We start from the raw sequence: 20,566 nt of genomic DNA, 5'->3' as shown, positions 1-20,566 counted from the left end.
CTGCTGTACTGGATTGTGCTTATCTTCAGGAATTAGAACAAGGATGTTTGTCCTGGAAAAGTGCTGCCCTATATCTGCATGGCCTCTTCTCTGGGCACATCTTGTTCTTTCTCACAGTGTGTTATTACCAGCAATCTTTGCTTATTACTAGCAGTTCTTATCTCTTATTACCAACAATCTGTGGTTGGCCCCAGAGCCAAATGACTTTCAGTGTTTGAGACATACATGTTAGCCCCTTATCTTCTGTGGTTCTATGCCTCTGACACAGTTTCCCACAGCATTCTCCTGGAGAAACTGGCTTCCCATGGTGTGTCTGGGTGCACTCCTCACTGGGTAAAAAACTGATTGGATGACTGGGCCCAGAGAGTGGGGGTGAATGGAATTGCATCCAGCCAGAGGCTGGTCACCAGTGGTGTTCCCCAGGTCTCTGTATTGGGACCAGACCTGTTTAGCATCTTCATTGGAGATCTGGGTGAGGGAATTGAGTGCACCCTGAGAAATAGCACAGACAACACCAAGTTGGGTGGAAGTGTGGATTTGTGGGTGGGCAGGAAGGCAATGTTTGCATATGGCACTTGAGGACATGCTTTAATGGTTCCTGCCATGGCAACTGCAAAGTGCAAGGGGATGAGGTCTGGGTCATGTCTTACCCCATCCTTTACAAGATGAAATGCAGATGAAGGAACTAAATCCACTGTGTAGGGGCTGTTACAAAATTCAGTTCTTGAATGCTTTGCATACTTTGCAATGCAATGATATTCAGTGGTGGTCAAAGACAGTTGGCATCTTGGAGAAGTGTGGTTTTTCTTGTGATTTAAGTGAAAAGGTGGAAGCCTAAGGTCTGCTCTGAGTATAGGTCCTGTCCTTTGGTACAACATGAGAATATTTATTACTTCATGTTACTTGAAGTAATCAATAACTTTTGATTAAATAACAAATGATAAATTACAAATTTATGCCTGTTATGGATACATATGAAAACATACCTTGTAGAAGAGAAATGGACTATGCCTCTGTTTTTAATAATTACAATAGTGCTTCATGTGCTGCAGATGGCCAGAACTGTTAATAAATACTGAATTTAGTCAAATAGCTGAATAAAACTCCAAGCTTGTTTCTTAATCTTTAAAAAGAAAGAGTAAAAGGACAAGAAAATGTGTAGTTGAATCTATCTTCTAATAATTCATTTTCATGCATGTTTGAGTCTTCCTGTCCTTGTGTATCCTCTGCTGTTTGTTCCTCAATGTTGTCAGTATGTTGTCTGAAACAACACTTAAAAAATATTTTAATTAGCTTTTTATATTCTTTTTATTGTTTTTTAGCATCCTGCTTGATGAGGAAGGACATATCAAATTGACAGGTGAATAAAGGAGTTGCAATGCTAGGATCATTTCTGTTCATAGTAAAATCTTTGCATTTTCCTTTTGGTAAACCAGTATGATAAAGTAAGTAATTTTAACTGATCAGTAATTCATCTGTGGAAGCAAGTAGTGTAATTAGCTTGAAATAAATGAAATCTGTTAATATTTGAATAAGATACCTGCTTTACAATTATACCTGATGTTACAGATCTGTGATAATGTGGGGAGGGAAGGAGAATCCTGTAATTGCCATATTACAGTTCAGTTGTATATAGGAATGATAAAAACATAACACTTCATATTATGGTAAAAGTATCAACCATTAATGGGGGGGGTTTATTACAGTTGGAATTTTTTTTTTTTTCCTTTCAGATTTTGGCTTAAGTAAGGAGTCAATTGATCATGAAAAAAAAGCCTACTCTTTCTGTGGAACAGTGGAATATATGGCACCAGAAGTTGTTAACAGACGAGGCCATACACAGAGTGCAGACTGGTGGTCTTTTGGTGTTTTAATGGTAGGTTTCTGGGAAATGTAGATCGTAGCAAAATTGTGATTTGCAAGGTCTGGTGAAACAAATCAAACACTAACCCCTAAGGTGAGCTTTACATGAATTTTAACTACAAAGGGAGTCTAAATTGTGTGAAATTATTAGCACCACCAAGTTTGATCATGAACATGGACTAGGTATCATATCAACACCAATAATATGCCATATTTTATTATCATTTAATTCAAATACTTTATAGTAGTTTGAATGTTATAGGCACCAAGAGAAATACAGAAGTATACAGAAAAATACTGTCTATTCTAAAGTGGGGAGGAAATGCATATTCAAATTTTAAATTTGAATTTACATTCAAGAGGAGAAAGGAGATTGGCAACTTTCTAATTAAAGTTTAGGGTGTAATTGTAAGTTAGTGGGATAATAACTGTTGTTCTCACACGTCAAAATTATCTAAATGACACTGAGCTGATATGGGATATAGTTTCTCACTTGCTTATGGTGTTTCTGCAAGGAGTAATTACTGTAAAGTTGCAAGGTCTGGGGAAATATTATGTGTATGGAATATGAACTGGAAAAGAATAATACATCATGCTTGGTGTTTAAGGAAGAAGTGCTGAAAGACTTCTAATATTTAAAATATTTGTGTGCATTTTTGACATGAAAATTAAATAATTGTATAAATGTATTCATTTCTTACTGCTTCTGCTACATAACTGCAACAGTACAACTAATGTGTGTGCTTTATGGTACAAGAAGGACTCTTGTGTCTGAAAATAGGTCATCCTTTGACTTTAATGGTTAGAATGCTGTTGTGATCTGAAAACTGACTATGTAAAAGTAGCATCTGATAACTGAACTCTCTCCAGACAGGCACACACACTTCTCACAACTGCACATTTTATCACAGTCAATTAAAAAATTATTACAATGTTGCTGCAGAATATTTGTTATTGATAACACAAACATAATTGAACTTCGGCTTTAATTTATCAAGCTGGAAACCATAATTTGGTGTTTATTAAATGGATATAGTATAACTAAAAATTGCTGTAAGATGTTAGCTGTGACTGGAGTGGCTTTCACAGTCTTAACTTTAAGTTAAATACTTTGGCTTCTATCTTGGATATAAAAATATAACCTTAAAAACCAAATTCTATAAAGTAGCATATGAAATACTGTGCAGTTTGCTTTAGGTATATTTTTGTTGCTTGCATTTATAGTTTGTAATTTTCATAACCAATCCATTTTTAACTCATTCTTAATATCTGAGCTGATCAAAAATTCAAATGATGGTTGGTGTGGTGTAAGTACACAGTAACTAGAGTGAACAGAAGTATAGCATAGAAGTGGAGACTTTAAAGATATTTCAACAAATCATTTGGCTTATTTTCTTGTGCTGCTGTACATGAAGTATGCTTTGTTAAGAACTATATTGTCCTTTAAAACAGTGACAGTTTTAAGGAATGCCATACAAGTAAAAACATTCATTTTAATTTTTTAGAAGCACTGAGGTACTCTCCTCCTGAAGTAAAACATAAGTAGGGAAGGCCAGTGTTGGCTTATTCTTCAAGTGCTATTGGCCTATTACTGTTGGAATATAGTATTTGGGAGGGGTGACAAAGAATACTCATGTTGAGCTGTTAATACAAATATGTGTGCTTGTGATGAATTAGCAGCTTGCTAGAGAAACTGTATTTCATGCACTCCAAATTTACCTTTTAAACAAGGTTTCATTTTTTAAGTGCACCTTGTGAAGATCTTTCTAAACCACAAACAAATTTTTTTCCATCTTATCGTTCTGGCTTGTCCCTCTCACATTTTCCTGACAATTGTCTTAAGTGTTACAGTTAAAAGTAGGCTTTTTCCATGTTGGATTTATTATTAAATGTAATTTTTAAAATATATCTGAAAAAAGTATTGTCTAAAGTATGAAGTAAGAGATGGCAGTAAGAAATTCAAATTTTATTTCAATGGAATGGTGTTTCAAAGAATACTATTAGTGCAACTTCATGCTCTTATTGTAGATCTACAAATACTATAGTCACACATTATTTATTCAAGTTATCTTCGTCCCTTTTTTTTTTTTTTTTTTTTTTTTGTTTAGAAGACTGAATGTTTGGGTCATGCCAGTAAAAAAAAGGGAATAGAGAATACCTTGTGTTCAGGATGACTTAAGTTTACATAAGCTGTTCAGAGGGTTCCTTTATAATTATTTTAATTTCTATGTCATTAGCTCTATGCCATTAAATTGCATTGAACTAAATTATTTTGCAATCTTTAAACCAAAAAAATCAGATTTCTGCCTAAGTGCTGGCTGCTATGACTGCTGCCTGACTGCTTTCACTGCCTCACTTAGATCTGATATCCCTGCAGTATCCTGCAGTCCAACAGGAGTGCCTTTATAGTTATCTATTTTTACTCAGTCACTTTCAGAGCAAATCAGTATTTTAGCAGTGTCTGCTGCTTACTGCCAGGCACTGTAGAATGTGCATGCACGTACTGTGTAGCTCTTCCGTGTTCCTTCAGGCTTTATTTCCACTGTATGCATACAGTAACCACTTTTCATCATGCATGTCTTTGTCAATCAGCTAACCTTTTCCCCTTCCCAATAAAGGCTATGTACATGCCAATTTTCAAAATTTTGACCTTTTTAAAAATTTCTGCATGAGGAGAAATCATCACTAACTTTTGAAAGGAAAATCTTTTTTTCCTACCCTTCCCTTTTGTTTAAAACTAAAAAATACAGTTGTACAGTCTTCCTAGAACAAACTTTTTAGGCAGAAATGAAACACAAAACATAGTCTAAGTTTTTCAGATAAAAGGATGTAAAGCAAGTTATCAATATAGGAAAATATTTTGCAGCTTTAAAAATGGCAAAGGCTGCTCAATGTTCTTAGCAATTGAAACTGTACAATGAAGTTGTTTTGCGCAGACTTGATTGTTAACGTGCATGAATTTTGGAAGGTTAAGATGCTAAGTAGTTTTGTCAAAAATTAGTTTTTGTCCAGGTAATGTAATTGATGAAAGTTTTACTCTATACAGTTTGAAATGCTCACTGGTACTCTACCTTTCCAAGGGAAAGACAGAAAAGAAACCATGACTATGATTCTCAAGTGAGTACACTCTTATTTATATATCTCATCAGGTATTCTACAGGGATGCCCTCCGGGCTGCAATATCTAATTTCTACTCCTCCCTCATTTTCAAAGGTACTGGTAAATCCTCACTCCCTATTCCATATTATTAATTCCCTTTGCTGCCTATCTAATTTGCTTCACTATTCCTCCACCATACCAGGTACAAAGGATTTCATAGCAGCTCTTTAATCTGTAATATAATAAGTTCTCCAACCATATGATCTCTCCCATCTTATTTCCATAATATTTTTTAACTTTCTTATCCTTTTTGATAACCTGTGAATTTTTTTTCTCCGTTGTTTTTTTTTTTTTTCCTTTGTTTTAGGTTTTGGAGTTTTTTGATAAAGTATTTTTACTCCTTATCCTTCTTTATCTTACCAGCTCCTCACCCTACCTCTTTATATAAAATGCTGCAAACAATTTGCTTCCCCAGTACTCCTCCCTTCTGTACTCTCCTAGGAGTCGCCTAAGCTCCAATTTTCCCCTTTACTATTTTCAGCATAGATTTTGCATTAGGTCTATTGTGGGAATTGCTTTCCTTCATGCAGTTAATGTTCTTGTTTTTGCTAATGAAGGTCTGCTTTTTATCTTGCCAATTCCCCACATATTCTCTGAACTAGTACAACCTATGGCTTAATGCCCCATTTTGGGACTCTAGCCAAACATTGTGCAAACAAGTCTGTTTCCTCATATCATAGGTTCACTTCTCTGTTTCCATCTATTTTTAAGTGATAACCATTTTTTTTTCTGTGGAAGCTCGTAGGATTATCTTAGTTTTTTCATTTGTTTTCTGCTTCACTGTTTATCATTGTTTTCAGTACTGTTAACCACTTGTCTACCCATATATCAAAGCTGAAATTTCTTTTGCACTAACAGCCTGTTTTGAAAAATAAATATATGGAACTCTTTCATCTTTTCTCTAAGTAATTAGAATATGAAAACCACTAGAAAACACACCCATTATTTTCTTGGCTTTTGCATTCATACTGCTTATATGTTATGTTATTCTTTGCCCTTGTTTTTCTTCTTCATCTTATTTGCAAATAGATTTAGTGATGCTAGTTTCTTCTGTTGCCTCAGCACCATTCCAGATCAAATCTCAATGTTGTGATTATTCAATGTCTTTTAACTAAAAAGTTCTATCTATTCACAGCAAGCATAAATTCCTTCTGACCACCTCCTACTTACAAGAAGCTAATCTGAGATAGTTCTGCTGCACTCTCCCTTGTTTCAGGAGCCTTGCATTTTTTTTTCTATCTGTGTCTCATGAGTCACATCTTTCTCTTCTCTTTGCCTGCATGTGACTCCACTCTGTTCCTCAACAGTCTTTTTGCTGTTGCTATAAATATCTTCTGTATTCAGCTGCCATGTAGAATATCCTTGCATTTCTCCAGGTAATTGATGTTCATAGCCCAGAGAGCAGTGCTGAGTGGAGTGAAACCCAGCTGATAGCCAGTCACAAGTGGTGTTCCTGAGGGGCCAGGCCTGTTTAACATCTTTATCAATAGCCTGGTCAAGGGGATTTAGTGTCAGTTTGCAGGTGCCCCCAGCCTGAATAAGAGGAAATGTCAATCTGCTGGAGGGTAGGAAGGCTTTGCAGCGGGATCTGGACAGGCTCAATCAATGGGATGAGGCCAATAGGATGAGGTTTCAGTGGTGCCAAGTCATACACTTGGGTCACAACAACCTAAGGGAACGTGCCAGGCTTAGGGAAGAGTGGCTGGAAGTTGCCTGGCAGAAAGGCACCTGGGAGTGTTGGTCCAGCAATTGCTGCACATGAGCCAGAGTGTGCCCAAGTGGCCAAGAAGCCAATGGCATCCTGGCCTGTGTCAGCAGTAGTGTGGCCAGCAGGACCAGGGCAGGGATTGTCCCCTGTACTCAGCACTGGTGGTTCTGCACCTGAAATCCTATGTCCAGCTTTGGGCTTCTCACTATGAGGATATTGAGGTGCTAGAGCAAGTCCAGAGATGAGCAATGGGGCCAGTGAAGGGTCTGGAGCACAGATCCTGTGAGGAACAGCTGAGGGATCTGGAGAATGTATAAGGGAGGCCTTATCACTCTACCTGAAAGGAGGCTGTAGCCAGGTAGGAATTGTCTCTTCTCCATAGTAAGAAGCAACAGAATGAGAGGAAATGACCTTAAGTTTCACTATGGGAGGTTTAGATTGGATATTGGGAAAAATTTCTTCCTTGAAAGGGTTGTAAAGCATTGGGGCAGGCTTCCAGGGAAGTGGCTGAGTCACCATCCTTGGAGGTTTTTTAGAAAGATATGGCACATAGGGATATGGTTTAGTGGTGGACTGAGTGGTGCTGGCTTAAAGGTTGGACTTGATAATCTTAAAGGTCTTTTCCAACCTAAACAATTATAGATTTCTGTGATTCTGTAATTACTTTCAGATTTCATTTGAGAATGTATCTCTTAATGCCCTTTCCGACTTCTTTCTTTTTTCACCTTCCAGTCTTTGCAATTGTTAATGGTTTCAAGCAGCTGCACAGGAAGTGTGCTATGATGTAAAGACATTTCACTCTCTTTTAATGTTTCGTATTCTTATGAGTATTGTCTTGCATAAAAGTGTTTTTCTTTTGGTCATATAAGCAGCTGAAAACCAGAAGATATTTTAAAGTCTTTTCTGATAAGTTCACACTTTTTTTCTGGTCTATGTTTTCTTTTTGCTTTCCACATATCTAGTATATTTTTCCTTAAATTTTTCATAAAACTTTAAAATTGACAGATGTGCATATGAATTCTGATTTTCATAGTGTATGTTTACAATATAATGCTTTTTTTACCTTATGTTCCTAAAAATCCACAGAAAATGCATTCTCCTTAGAACAAAAATTTTTTGGGGGTACTTTATTTCTCTAAACCTTATCAAGACAAATTATTGTTTATTCTTGTGTGTTTTACCTAAAACTGGGAAACCCTGCAGTTTGAAGAAATCATAGGTTGCAGCAACAAAGTTAAATTTTCAAACATCTTTCTCCTTTACTTAAGAGGTATGCCTTCATATAAAATTTTGTCATTGTCCATCAGGAATGTCAGAAAAAAATTGCTGTCACTCATGCAGTTGCCTGTAAATTGCCTTTCATTCTCCTCTGTCATGTGCCTGATACAGGATTTTGTGAAAGGTGGTGGTGCATGCCAGTCAGGAAAAATTGGATGGCCCACTGCCCATTCCTCCTCCATTGGTGGCCTTGATCTGCCTCTAGTATGTTATTGAAGAGCCCAAAGAAGCCAAAGTTTTTCAGATTTTCCTCCCCCCTTCCCTAGCTTTTTTAATGCTGAAAGGAATGGAAAATTTAGTAAGTTCTTGTTTTAAAGTAATGAATTGTGAATCAGTGGCAATATGTATGCACTTACTCAAGTGACACAGAGGGGAATATCTACAAATACCTGGAATACAAGACAAATCAGGTTCTGATTGAAGCACAGAGCTTATATCATGGACTGTTATAGAAAAATATAAGCTACAGGTTGAATTAGTGATGGAAAGGAGGGAATTATATCCCTCATTTATCATTATCATAGTTACAAGAAAAAGTAAGCCCTAGTAACAGTGAGAGAATGGAGGCTCAACGTTAAATGGACAGGAAAAAATATGACAAGGATTAAAAAACAAAGATAAATTAAAGTACAAAAACTTAAACCTAAAAATTCAAGACTGACAAGTTGTAAAATTATTATTGTAAATAGATTGAGGAGGAGAAAAAGGAAAAGAGGAGTGTGATTTTGTTTGGGTTTTGGTTTTGTTTTTTTTTTTAATCAGCTAATCCTGCAAGATTTGTCCTACTTTAATTTCTGTATTCTAGTTTGCTTCCTGGGTCATCTTGGTGTGTGTCATAGTGTGGTACTTCTCTTAGTCCTTCTATTATATAACTATCAAAATGCTTTGGTTTATGTCACTTGCTGGTAACTGGAATTATAAGTGGATCAAAGCATATTATGAAAATTTCCAAGTTTATTAACTGCTGTCCTCTAGCTATTCTTTATACGTTTTTCCAACTTTTCCTCAACTTTATTTTCTGAGTCATTTCTGAAAATACTATACTATTAAAATAAAATAAAATAAAAACCCAAACACGTTTACATGACTGACAGCACTTTTGCTCTGTGTCTGATGTCTGAAGGCAATTTCTCAGTGATGCTACTTCATTTATTATGGACTTGTTGAATGGCAAAGGACAGGGGGAATGCAGAGTTAATTCTTATCTAGATATCTTTGTATACTGTTAATTATTTTTATTCTCTAGGGCCAAACTTGGAATGCCCCAGTTCTTGAGTCTTGAAGCACAGAGTCTCCTGCGGATGCTCTTCAAAAGAAACCCAGCAAACAGATTAGGTAAAGTTTTTAGCAGAATATTTTAATTTTAATCATAATATTCATAATATCATTGATCATTAAACTGACTAAAATTTTGTTTCCTGTGTAAAATAGGATTTAAAGTAAGAATGCAGATTGCCCTTCAAGTGATCACTAAAGTATAATCATTTTTGCTAGTCATACATCTAAAATTAATGCAGAAGGAATAAGAAATATAATTTTGCTAGTCATTCCTTTGACCAAGAAGAAAATAATTCATAGACATTTTTCTTCCTTATAAAAGGAGCAGGTCCAGATGGAGTAGAAGAAATTAAGAGGCATGCATTCTTTTCCAAAATAGATTGGAATGTGAGTATCTAATTAAAAATCAATACTGTAAATTTCTTGGTTAAGTCTTTTATGGTGTCATATAACTTTTCCATTTACAATATGTTCCTTCTCTTCAGAAATTGTATCGAAGAGAAATCCATCCTCCTTTTAAACCTGCAACTGGCAGACCTGAAGATACATTTTATTTTGACCCTGAGTTTACAGCAAAAACTCCAAAAGGTAAAGAGATATGAATGAGAGAGTTTACATATTCAAAATATGGAATTTTAATTTCAAATTCTTTCATTCAAAATTTGATGCAAACTGTTGTCTTTACAAATTCAAGGTGCTACCAAAATTTCAGTACTTAGTCTCATATCTGCATGTTAAAGATTCTGCTTGTAAGTAGATGATGTATTTTTCAGATTCGCCTGGTATTCCACCCAGTGCTAATGCACATCAACTTTTTCGGGGATTTAGTTTTGTAGCTATTGCATCAGATGATGAAAGCCAAGCAATGCAGACAGTTGGAGTGCATTCAATTGTCCAGGTGAGTACATCTAATTAAAAATAAAATCTGTGCTGCTTCTTGGTGAATGCATTGTTTCCTTGTCACAGAATCAAGTATCATGACAAAATCATTGTCATCTTTTATGCAAGAAAAGTAAAGATCAGATTATTTTATCCAACCAAAATCTCTGAAGGTACAGGACCTGTTTAATTACTGAGCAGCTACAGGTCCAGATAGGCTTCAGCCTTAAATGAGAACATTCTACCATCTGTGCTGTATTACCTCTTTAATGTTAAGCCATAAGGTGTAGTGGAATAACAGATCTATTGATTTATTGATTTTTATTTTTTTTTCCTCCATACATGAAAATGTCAGCTGACTCCTGCAATGCAGTAGTAGGAGGCACTGGAGTACAATTGTGAATTGTATCTGGATGTTCTGGACTGCTGTGAATCTTGGAATTCATGACCCAGGACATATTCTGTCCCTCCCAAGCCACTTGAAGTTAACTTGCTAATCTCTGCTATTTTGTGGCTGATTTCAGTGCATCATAGCAGTCAGTGTTACAGTGCACACTCAAGCTTTGACTTCCTTAATGTATTTGAATGACTCCAGTAGAGTCTCCTGTATTAATAATTGTGAGGTTGTCACCTGGAAGAGGAGACCTCTGCAAAAAATTTATTTCTACGACCTCTCCTTTTAATAATTCTAATTACTGAGTCATGAAAACTATTATCTAAATTGTGTTGAAAACTTCTTAAAGTATAGCTAGGAATAAAAAGGTGTGCTGTAGGATTTGGTTTATCTGTATTTTTTACTGCACCAGTATTTTGCAAATGTCTGAGAAAATTTTAAAATACCCACAATTTATACAATATGTGAATACCCCTTGCATTTTTTTAACACTCTCATGTCTAGGATTGTTGCAACATGCCTTTCTCTACACATTACATTTCAAGTGTAATAACATTTTTTTTTAAATATAACTTTAGATCCCTTTTTTATTCTCAAGAAGCTTTCTGATTTGATATATGCATCAGAATTATTTCTGATCCAGGTACCTTGCTAGAAGTTTCTGCAAGTGTCTCTGTGCTGCTTCATTCCCACACAGTTTTGTAGATGGCATTATTGCTCTTTGTATGTAGCTTCCTTCTCTTGTAAAGGTCTGTTTCTCTGCTGCCTTTCCTCTGTGCCCCTCAACAACTTCCTCACTCCTATTTCCTCTTTTCTGTGCTGCAGGATACCCAGATGGTTTCCTGCAAAAGCTTTGCATCCTTTGCACAAACTCCATACACTAAAACACCATTTCCTTCCCTTACAGGAGTGAACACTTGTCCTCTTTTCAGCTTTTTATTTCTGTGAAAGGATTTTTTGACTGACATTCCGTGCAATTCCAGCCAATCTGATTCTATGCAGTATGTCTGAATTTTCCAGCTGGCATTCTGTCTATTCAGATAATAAAAAGAGTGATACTTCTTTGCCATTGTTCTATCACTATTTTGCCGTGAAATCGTCTAATTTTCTTTGGTTTGGAGTTTCTATCTTTAAATTAGTAAAGCAACAATCAGAAAAATAATGTCCATTTCTAAAATGCAGTGTGTATTATTTACAATATGTCTAATATAAAATCTATGTTATACTAATTTTTAACAGAAGATAGTGGGCATTTAGACCACTTTATCTTTGTAGAGTTATCAATTTAAAATTTTAAGTAAATGAATAGGGTTTTTTTAAAAGTCTTTTTAATAAAAAAAATCAGTTAAATATTAGAAATATTCATCAATTGATAATTTTGGTAGCAGTTGCACAGGAACAGCATTCAGTTTACTGATGGATATGAAGTAAAGGAAGATATTGGAGTTGGCTCTTATTCTGTCTGCAAGAGATGTGTTCATAAAGCTTCAAACATGGAATATGCTGTGAAGGTAATTACTTTGTTAGAAACCACACTTTTCAGATTTTAGCATTGGGCATTTTTATTTGCCATAGAGAAACACAGATTGATTTTTTTTTGTTGTTGTTGTTTTGGTTTGGGTTTTTTTTTGTTGTTGTTTTGTTTTTCGGGGGGTTTTTTGGTTTTTTTTTTGTTTTTTGGTTTTTTGTTGTTTTTGTTGTTGCTGTTGTTGTTTGGTTTGGTTTTTTTTTTTTTTTTTTTTTAATATAAAAGTATTTTATATGCAACTGTAAAAGTCAATTAATAAATTCTTAAATGGCTAAGGGGTTCATAACAGTCTTCAGTCTGGTATAACTTCCAGAATAAACTTCAACTCTGTTTTGGCTTTCTGGTTTTCAACAAGATTTTTAATATTGTTCTTATGTTATTCTATAGGGCTTTCTAGCATTTCTTTGAAGGCATTAAATTCTCAGTGGATTTCCTAGAACTGCTATTATAAGGTTTTCTGTGTAATAACCTGGGACCAAATGGTTACCATAAGAGCAAAAGTATGGATTAGCAGGCTTTAAAAAAAGCAGTCTTTAAATCCTTTACTATGAGGCAGTTCTCTTTTTGAATTGCTGAACAGCTTACTACTTAATTATGTAAAATACAAAGATGAATTAAGTATGTAGATTGCCTCCTGGAAAACTTCCAGTTTCAATTTGGTAGTTTAAAAACTTATTTTTATTCTGGTTTTGGCCAGGAACAGATTTGACTTCTGTGCTTTCAATTTAAAGTAATTTATTGAAACTGCAAGAAAGTCCTGACATAGCTGGTAATTCCCTCAGCTGTGGCATTTGCTGTGAAGATTCACTCTTCTATTGCCTCTGTTAGGGCATTTTTTCCCTCAAGGAATCTTGAAAAAGTAAGATGATCAGTGTCTGGCCTGTTAGCAGGGGACTGGTAGCAGTAATAGGCATAAGGATGAAGGGGGAACACAACAATGGAAAAGACATTATGGGAAATTCTGCAGTTCAGGAGAGGGAAAAGAGTGAGAGGAAAAGAACACATTTAAGTAGGGCAAAACAATATTTTGCTTGTTTGAACAAGGTGAACTTTAGAGCTAGAGATTCTAATGGACTCTCATAATGAATGTATGTTTGAATTAACTCTGAGGAATTTTTACTTTTTGTAAGTTTTTGTTTTCTTCTGCTTTCTTTTGCTGTACCAAATATTTGTTTGAGACTAGCATTGTGAAAATCAGGTTATTAGCATCATGCAACCAATATCTTTTGTTAAATTAGAGACTTCCTATTTCATTAAATAATGGATCACTGAAGTCTTATCTACCAAACAGCCTTGCATTATTTATCACAGCCAAAGAGATCAGATCACTTATCCTCCAAAATTGTTTTCAAAAGTGGGGTTTTTTTTCATTTTTCCCAACCTTTTTTGCTTAGCCTTTCTTTTTCAGTTTAACAAACTTGGATTTGGTTATAATCCATGTCTTTTGCAACAATAAATACAATTTAACTGCTGATGCTAATAAGCATACCAAAGCATGACACTAGATTCACAAAAAGAATTATGCCTATGTCTGTACATGCTCTTACAGATTATTGACAAGAGTAAAAGAGATCCAACAGAAGAGATTGAAATCCTGCTGCGCTATGGACAGCATCCAAATATTATTACCCTGAAAGATGTAAGTAGTGTTTTGAAGACTTCCTTTACTGTATTGTAACTGCAAATCACTTTTTAATTTGAGAGATGACAAACTATATGTTTTAAACTTATGCTCATATTTTTCAGTCTTTAAAAATAAAACAATGTCCCAATACAATTTATTCAATAGTACCTAGTTTTTTACTGGGATGCCTGTGTTTTCTTTTAAAGATGATTCTATTGTGGTACCAGTGCTATTCTAAGGGGTCAAATAATTCATCCTTTATAAATCTTAGCACAAGAATAATTTATTTAATGTTGGCTCTAGTTTTAGAGAAACAAGAACATTTTTTGATTACTTAGTTAACTTTGAATCTGATTTTGCCTACATTATTCAAAAGCAATTTTAATGTACATTATTATATAACAAAGGGCTCACTGTTAGCACAGTACCCAAAGTAATTTTCATGGACAGTATTACTCAGTAGTAGACAAAGTCTTTCTGTGTCCATGATTCTCACTCTTTTTTGACCAGTATCTTTATCTGGCCTCTGTATGAATATTATCTTGATATTTTTTCCTTGTATTATTTTCTCTGACCATGGAAACACTTTGTCTGTAAAAAGCAAGGAATAACATAAAGTGGGAGGTAGAGGGCTTTCATAGTGAACAGTATATTCTGATGATCTAACTGAAAAAGAAAATTGTCTCCTTGGTATTCATTCAAGAGGATTAAAAATTAAAAAGGCATATGCTTAATGACTTTCTGAGACTACAGGGAAATAGTCTGGTCCCCCAAACCAAACCTCAGGCAAAACAGCCATCCATTTCCAGGAAGCTGAGCTCAGCTGAAAGGAGATTGTCAGACATTTTGAAGTCATTAAAACAACAGCTTGTAAATACCATGGAGATGAGCACTAGAGAGCTCTCCATGAAGTTGGTCTGCTATAATTTGCTTCACTTTATTGATATCACACTGTTTGTTGTACAGAGAAAATAAGGTAGATATTCAGAGAGCTTATCTTCTTGTAAGCAAGATACCAAAATTACAGTCCTACTTTCTGTTCTGCTTCATGTGGTTGAACAGTAAAGCTACTTGAAAGCTGTGCTGAACAGAACCTGCATCAGCGTTCATGGTGCTTTTAGTGCTGCATGCTGGGCTCATGTGTTACTTGAATTCATTACAGAGCTTATGTTATTTAAGCAGGAATACAAACATGAGACTGTGAGCACTTACCTGAACTTGAGCATGATGATTATTTTACATTGAGAACAGAAATCCAGGTAATCTTAAACACCTGCAATATACTCTGAGTTATTTCACTTTGTAATGAATCTTTTATCATTGTCAGTCATCTTCCAGCAGGAACAATATTTCATGCACAGCAACAGCAATACACAAACAGGAGACTACCAAAAAAAAGCCTTAAGCCCACAAAGGGAGCAAGACTGTAATTCTGTCACTTCTGCTTCAGATCAGTTCCCCAAGCAGAAATTATGAAAGGATGTCCAGTGTAAGAAAGAATCTTGTATAAATCTGTAAGAATTAGACATTAAGTTTTTGTCCTAATACAGACCCATGAGGCAGATTGCTTGCATGTCCCACATTATGGGGGTGTGCTATTACAGCTTTCAAAGAAGATAAGGAATATTTTGCCTTCAGGACTCAAACTAGAGCACCATGTACTACAATAAAATTAAAACTCATTGTTGATTTGCTCAATTTTTCATTTAGCTCCACACCAAAACTTAAATGTTTCTAATCTGAAGTGCCAAAAAAATATTTCAGCATTTAAGTGCCTGCTTTAGAAATTATTATTCTGCAAGAAATAATTTCTTTCTTCTGTTTCAAGAAGAAAAGCGTTAATATTTGAATTTTGCTTAAGATGGGAGTTTTCATTCTTGTTCAGCCTTTTTATGTAATTTAATTCTGAAGGTGTTTGGATTGAAACAATGGATATTCAAGAGACCAAATTCTTTCTGCAGTGCACAGTCCTCTGGGGTTTTTCCTTTTGATTGTTATCAGTGGTCTTTTTCAGTTACACAGTATATAAACAAAAGGAGCTATATTGTGCTAAATTAGATGTCCTTCTTATCCAATATCCTGCCTCTGACAGAGGTCCTTAGTGGATGCCTAGGAAACAGTGTAAGAAGGGAGGAAGCACACAGCTTCCAACAAAACATTACCTAGAAACTTCCTGTGCCAGACTATTATAAGTGTTTTACCCTTTTTATGTAATAGTTACTGTTCTGTAGCAGAACTTTGGCCTGGTTTGAGTTATTTAAAGCATTAGCTGAAGAATCTTTTCAGAAACATTTTAGAAACCTGAATACAAGATATCCATTGTCCTTTTCCAAGTGCTTATTTATGATTTCAAAATACCTCATAATGTCTGTAAAATCTTGCTTCCCTTGGCAAAAACCTTGATTTGTTTCTCCATTGCATTATATTTTGTTAATATGCCTACATCTGTTTGTCACTATAGTTTTTTCCACTTTGCCTTGTAGAAAAGACTTACTGACTGACCTGTGGCTTGTGCTCAGAGTTAATTTTAAGAAGTAGTGTCACATTTGTGATCATAGCATGATAATGTGCACCTGTGAAGAAAAAGTCATCAGTATTTATTAAAAAACAACTTAACTTGGTAATACTGTTAGAGGGCTTGGTGCAAGGGGAATGGTTTGTTTAGGGTGAGTTATCTGTAGGGATTTTTGGCTGGCAGACAGGACCAGCAGATAAAATAGTAACCAAATGCAAATTTTGCTTGAATTCTGCAATCCTGAGATGTGTGTATGCTCTGTCATGTCAAATGAAATATGTTGATCTCATAATATTACACCAGGATTAGAGGAAGCATGCCTAACAAAAAAAAAAAAAAAAAAAAAAATCCAGTTTAGTATCTAGAATTAGATAATTCTGATTTTTAATAATTTGTAAAATTTAATTTTTTAAATATAATTTATTTAGTCTTAATACAAACACATTCAGATGCTCAGTCATTTGTATTTCTTGGGGGAAAAATTTCTGTTAAATGACAACACAGAAACCCATCACGTCTTCATCTCATTAAGATCATAAGTTTGTAAGGCCCATGGAATTATTTAACATTGTTTTATTATTTAGTGAGAAAATAAATTATTTTAGTATCACTAGGAAAACAAAAATTTTGACACTTAGAAGTTAATTAGCATGTTTTTCTCAGGTAGCTTAAGACTAAGGAATTGGGATGAAAACCTTTTCTTTTGTTCTTATTTTCTGTTACTTAGCTGATATATATTCATAAATTTATTTTACTGAAATTTTGATAATTGTTTCTACTTAAACACAAGTTTTTACTTCACACATTTTACTGAAAAAAAAAATTGCATCATCATAAAAGTAAGTTGAAATAATTAAAGGCAACAGTCTAAAAAGTTTCACTAAAGCAGGAATTATTTCTGGATTAAATTGGAACTCCCAGGCCAGGCTGGATGGGGCTTTGAATAACCTGACCTAGTGAAATATGCCCCTGCCTATGGAGGAAGGCTGGGACTAGATGATCTTCAAGGGCTCTTTCAACCTAAACCATTCCCTGATTCTGTGAAAGTGCAACTGAAATGAAATGCTAATGACTAAGTACCTTAAAATGTGCTTTGGTATCACTCAGTCTATAGTGCCCTCTGGTGAGAATGTAAAGAATTCTCAAATGCTTCCCTGGATGATAAAAGCCATGCAAAAATTAGGCCATTTTCCATAACTAGAAGTAAGGGATAAAATGTGCATATTTAAGTACTTTTAGACTTTGATATAGGCTTTGTGTGCAGAGTAATGCATAAGTTCTTGGGTTTTATCATAGCAACTTTGTATTCACTGTTCACAGATGCTATTTGAGATAAATTTACTTTTTTTTCCTTTTTTTTTTTTTTTTTTTTTTTTTTTTTGTCTTGACTATTGGAATGATTTCTCTTTAGATTTTTAATTTGGTGCAATAATTGCTGCTTGAATAAGCTCTGGTTTTGCTTTAATTTGATTAGTTTCCATTTTTTACTGCTTAATTTCTTACCTGTCTAGTTTACTTTGTTTAAGTGAAACTGTGTGGGGAAAACTGCCTCTTATTTATCCCTTTTTATCTTTAAACACTTTCATGCCAGTATTTCTATGTTATTTTGGTATGTTATTGCCTTTTTGGAAAGGTTTTGTGTTCACTTCTGAAGATGAACAACATTTGGGTAGTGTGTGGGTTGTGAAATACAGGGAAAACAATTGAAGAAAACAGCTTGTGGACACACCTGCATTATCTCTGTGTTTCACAGGAAGACAGCAGAGAATAAATATTTTGAAATATAAATTTCTATGTACTTTTTGCAGGTGTATGATGATGGAAAATACGTGTATGTAGTAACAGAACTTATGAAAGGAGGAGAATTGTTGGACAAAATTCTTCGGCAAAAATTTTTCTCAGAACGAGAAGCTAGTGCTGTTCTGTTCACAATAACAAAAACAGTTGAATATCTCCATGCACAAGGGGTAAGTTTTCAGCTCAGACAAAATGTTCATAGCTGTTGTTATTCTTCTCTTTCAAAAGATAAATTTCTATCTTGATACATTCTTCTCTCTGGTAATTAAGTGGTTTTGGTAAACAATTACATTGCAGCAGGAATTTGTGTTGAAATCAAAACTTTCCTTATCAACTCTGTACGTGTTCAGATAACTGAGATGATGCAACTGCTTCTCTTGTTCTTCATGCAGTCTGTCAGCAGTTCTGTGCAGATAATGCAGACAATTACTGAGAGAGAGGATATGAGGGGAAGAATGTCCAGGAAGAAGTGCTAGGACCAGTGTTGTTGCATAGCCATGGGACCTAATATAATTTCCATCTCATCCTGTAATATATCCTGAAAATTAATTTTCCACCTGTCATACTTGTAATTCCTTTGACTTCTCAGTTTTGAAGAACATGGTTTATTGACTTGTAACTCTTGTGCCATAGGGTCAGGAACTTGTAGGAGACAGAAAATTAACACTTTGGGCAATTAATTTGGAGACAGAGGAAGTAGTTCAAATATAGAGAAGGACAGTGTGATAATTACATGGCAAGAAAGATGAGTTGTGTTGCACTTTTAAGTAAAGAAGAAAAAGGGGATGGAGAAAATAAGGGTGCAAGGAAAAAGTCAAGCTGCTACTACACGGTGTTACCCAAGAAAGGATGCTTTGGAACATATAGTGCTCAAATTATTTTAAGTAACAAATAGCAATTCAATACACTCTATTGTGTCTGGAAGCTCTTATTTCAGAAAACTTATGATCAAAGTTACCTGGTATCTCGTTCTGTGATTCATCACTTCAGTAACTTGCTCATTTGTGTGTTTTTATTTGAGCCTGTGTACACAGATTATAGTCCGTGGCCAGCAGCACCCATGGGAATTATGATCAAACCCTGATACCTTCTGTATGGAAATACAGATAATAGAATAATAAATCATAACTTGGTTCATTCTTGCCACATGTGGCTAGAAGAGGTCCAGTGACCTTGCATCTAGTAAGGGATTTTAGGGGTTATGTTTTCTTTACTGTAGATATCTGTAAATATTGGCATTTTAACTTGTATTAGCCCATGTGCACTCTGGAATGTTTGCTTTTGGAAATGTTCAAGTCTTATATTAAGTACACCTCTACAGGAAAGCTGGCCATACATGTAAATAGTCAGCACTTCAGTAGTCTAATTCTTTTCTGGAAGAATCCCTCATGTCTTCAGTGGATTTTCCTGTTGAAACTCCTTTGGACACTGGAGAAGCTTCTTTGAATATGGTATTAGGTAATACCTGGTTTGACAGTCTCTGCATCTGTGTGCTGTCTCCACAACCCTTCCCAGGAAGAGGTTCCTCATGGACTTTCATAAGATACTTTTGAACTGAGAAACTAGCTAAGCAAGGAATGAAATCCTCAGGGTAATCAGTGCTTCCAACACTCACCCAGAGCATTCTAAAAGTAGTAGGGCAAACATACAGTGATTAAGGATTGGCACTAGAGGTCATAAAACATATAAGACAATAAGTGTTGTGTCATTTTGGAGCAGCAGACTTGTGAATGCTGGTAGGTAATTGAGACTGCTGGTCAAAAGCACAGTGCTAAGAAATAATGAACTGAAAGTTCCTGCAGGTTATTTTGCTCTCTTCTGTTGCTCTTAAATGTTATTTCTATACAAAATACCAACATAATATAAAAAATCTCACAATTTCTGAAAAGCATTATATTTTTTAAATATTTTCAAGATTTACCTTTGGGAAAACTGCTTAACACAGGAAGGTGTTTCACTTATTCTTTGACATTAACATTTTGATTGCTTGGGAAGTAGTGTTTTAATTTAAACTAGACTGTTACACTTGTTCTTCCTCCTGTTTGAGCATTGCTTCCCTTCCTTCCAAAAAAAGCATACAACTCAAGCAGACTGTTCTAGAAACTGCCAAATCACCAACTCTGCACTGCTTCCATTGCTCATTTGTTCCTTTCTACCCCTTTTAGAATCTTTTATTTGCTTCTTGGAGCAGTAAAGGTTGTTTCATTTGTTATTAGGGTAAAAGCTAAAAAACAAGGGCAATCAGGAACTGGTTCTCTCATACACTGACATTTAAAAACATCTACTGCTGCAAGTCAAATTCTTTAATATAATTTGTATATTTCAGCTTACAAGGTGCTTATTTCCATCATTTTAAGTACTTGGTTTGTAAAATCTTAGAATCACACAGGATTTGCATGCTGGAAGAGTCTCTAATAAATAGACTTAATGTGTTAAAAGGTATTGCACGACCCTCTGCACTCTTACTTCTTGGTCTCATATTGCTTTCCTGAAACCCTGCTAGGATTGGATGAGTGTGTTGAGATTCTGATTTCTGAACATCA

The 20,566-nt window shown here is 35.0% G+C and overlaps 1 protein-coding gene across 2 annotated transcripts in view; it reads left to right on the top strand.

Annotated features, from left to right (window-relative positions):
- The window catches only part of RPS6KA3 (ribosomal protein S6 kinase A3), a 74,165-nt gene that overhangs the window by 44,985 nt on the left and 8,614 nt on the right, over positions 1–20,566 (top strand). For both annotated transcript variants that reach the window (XM_079320361.1, XM_079320362.1), the window contains 10 exons: positions 1,323–1,360; positions 1,734–1,876; positions 4,910–4,980; positions 9,255–9,343; positions 9,609–9,673; positions 9,772–9,874; positions 10,060–10,184; positions 11,945–12,070; positions 13,637–13,726; positions 18,035–18,193. In XM_079320361.1, the coding sequence (XP_079176487.1) occupies positions 1,323–1,360; positions 1,734–1,876; positions 4,910–4,980; positions 9,255–9,343; positions 9,609–9,673; positions 9,772–9,874; positions 10,060–10,184; positions 11,945–12,070; positions 13,637–13,726; positions 18,035–18,193 (1,009 nt within the window). The remainder of the gene's footprint in view (positions 1–1,322; positions 1,361–1,733; positions 1,877–4,909; positions 4,981–9,254; positions 9,344–9,608; positions 9,674–9,771; positions 9,875–10,059; positions 10,185–11,944; positions 12,071–13,636; positions 13,727–18,034; positions 18,194–20,566) is intronic.

This window comes from Erithacus rubecula, assembly GCF_903797595.1.
Source record: "Erithacus rubecula genome assembly, chromosome: 1".
In the NCBI taxonomy this organism is placed as follows: Eukaryota; Metazoa; Chordata; class Aves; order Passeriformes; family Muscicapidae; genus Erithacus; species Erithacus rubecula.
Note: the sequence above shows the minus strand (reverse complement) of the source record. Positions and strands in the feature narration are given on the sequence as shown.